The 2,321-nt window shown below is 41.2% G+C and overlaps 1 protein-coding gene across 2 annotated transcripts in view; it reads left to right on the top strand.

Annotated features, from left to right (window-relative positions):
- The window catches only part of wdr59 (WD repeat domain 59), a 21,873-nt gene that overhangs the window by 5,143 nt on the left and 14,409 nt on the right, over nucleotides 1–2,321 (top strand). For both annotated transcript variants that reach the window (XM_014030610.1, XM_014030611.1), the window contains exons 7-9: nucleotides 726–814; nucleotides 920–1,036; nucleotides 1,346–1,423. In XM_014030610.1, the coding sequence (XP_013886064.1) occupies nucleotides 726–814; nucleotides 920–1,036; nucleotides 1,346–1,423 (284 nt within the window). The remainder of the gene's footprint in view (nucleotides 1–725; nucleotides 815–919; nucleotides 1,037–1,345; nucleotides 1,424–2,321) is intronic.

Genomic DNA, 2,321 nt, shown 5'->3' on the forward strand with positions numbered 1-2,321 from the left:
ACTCTGGTTCTGGTTCAGACTCTGGTTCTGGTTCAGACTCTGGTTCCAACATGTAAGGCTGGATGAACAAGTCTTCTGTTGTTGACACATTTTAATTAAATTGTAAATAAAACATTTATGCAAGCTAGAAAAGGCTAATCACCTCTTTCAAACCGGAGCGGACCGGTCTGGAAGCAGGAGGGGGGCGGGGCTTGAAGCGTCTTAAAGGAACAGTAACAAAAAGAGCTGCTTTGAGACACACAGCAGAGAAGTGGTGAAAGAGGAGCTGGTGATGTTAGAATAAGGAGGAATTCAGACCAAAGCTGTAGTTCCACAACATAAATTTCCCACCTGTGGGACTGATAAAGTCCTCTCTTGTCTTGTCTTAAAGACCCAACTGAAGGAYTTAAAAGCAGGATATGTCTACTTTAACAYGTTTTTCYTGCAGRTTCCAGCTTTCAGGAATATCAAATGTGATAATAAAGACTTAATTTTAGAATCTAATCACATATTTATTCTCAGCTGGATAAAGCTGCCTGTTTATAATCTTAGCCCACAGTTGGCTGCACAGATCAGGTTTAGTTTAGTCAGTTAATCAGATGCTCAGTCGACACGTCCTTCAAACACATCAGCAGCCCTGCCTTCAGAGCACAGGAACACATCTGTCAGCCTGGTTTTGAGCTGAAAATGAAAAMAGTCAGTTCAGAGCAGACTTCCTTCATCACATCTGTCTGACTGTCCTGCAGCCGGAGCGTCTCAGGTGAAGTGGAACAAGAAGAACCAGCACCTGCTGGCGTCCAGTCATGACGGAGACGTTCGAGTCTGGGACAAACGAGTGAGTGTTGGGACTGATCAGAGCCAGCTCCAAGTCCTGGTCCTGGCCCTGACCCAACCCGGGCCGTTGTAGCCGCTCTGACTCCAGCTCACGCTGTGTTTGCAGAAACCCAGCACGGCGGTGGAGTACGTGGCCGCTCACCTGTCCAAGATCCACGGCCTCGACTGGCATCCGGACAACGAGTTTGTCTTTGCCACGTCCAGCCAGGACAACTCGGTGAAGGTAAGGACCCTGTCCTGCTGAGAAACCACCATTTCTGCCGTCCCAGAGTCCAAGTTCTGTGTCAGGATTAGTTTAAAGACAAACAGAGTGATTCTGTACGATGAGTTTGACTATAAATCATGATCCGGTCTCAAYGATGGATCGTTCAGTACTTCATGTGGTTCAGGTCTGGAGAACTGTTGGTTCGGACCACTTGAAGGTCTGGTTCTGCTTGAAAAGGAAAACAGGACTGGATCAGGAGTTCCTGAAGAACTGAAGGATCTACAKAGAGTGTCTCARTAAAACCTTCTTTAACGTGTGTTTGGACAGTTCTGGGATTACCGCCAGCCCAGGAAGTACCTGAACATCCTGTCCTGTCAGGTCCCAGTGTGGAAGGCCCGGTACACGGTGAGTCTCGTTTCCTTTAAAAGTTCATTAAACATTTATCTGTCACACCTGCTGAACAACAGGTCCCTGTGCTGTTTCAACAAGTTCAGCTCTTCAGGATATTCCAAGAATACTTTCTGTATTTCAGCAATTTGTTTATAAATATTTACTGGACTTTTTACCTTTTATTCTAGTTCAGCTTTTTTAACTTCTTTGTGCTAATTTCAGCTTGTTTTTTTTTGCTTATTTTAGCTGTTTTGAGCTATTTTTCAGCTATTTTTCATTTTTCTGTCCTTTTTTATTTTTTACTGTTAATTTAAGCTTTTTGTGCTCCTTTCAACTTCACTCTGCTGTATTGTTTTTTCATTTTTAGCTACTCTTCAGCAGTTTTTGCTGAATTCACATTTTAGTTGTCATTTCAGTTTCTTTCTGCTTAATTCAGCAAACACAATCCTTCAGGTTCTTTCTGCTAATTACAGTTTTAAGCAACTTTTCAGCTAATTTTAGCTTTTTTCAGCTGATTTCACTATTTTGCGACATTTTCAGCTTCTCACTGCTTAATTCAGCAAACATGCTCTTTCACTCATGACCCCTATTCATTTCAAGGTTACAAAATATGAGGTAATGCTCACAAGTTAATAATTTTCTGCTTGTTTTAACTTTGCTTTGTCAATTTCAGTTTTATTCTTTTTTTCTTTTTTGCCTGTAAATGTCCCGTGTTTTTGGCTTTTTGCTACTTTCTGGCAGTTTCAACATTTTTCAGCTTTTTAAGTAATTTGTTTTCAAATATTTACTTTTTTTCTGCTAATTTTAGCTACATTTCTGCTCTGTTCAGCTTTTTTAATTTTTCCACTCATTTTCCACTTGTTCTCTTACATTCAGCAGAAGTCAGCTGTTCAAATTAGAGTCACATTAATGA

The sequence above is a fragment of the Austrofundulus limnaeus genome, unplaced genomic scaffold (genome assembly GCF_001266775.1).
Source record: "Austrofundulus limnaeus strain Quisiro unplaced genomic scaffold, Austrofundulus_limnaeus-1.0 Scaffold1091, whole genome shotgun sequence".
Taxonomy (NCBI): Eukaryota; Metazoa; Chordata; class Actinopteri; order Cyprinodontiformes; family Rivulidae; genus Austrofundulus; species Austrofundulus limnaeus.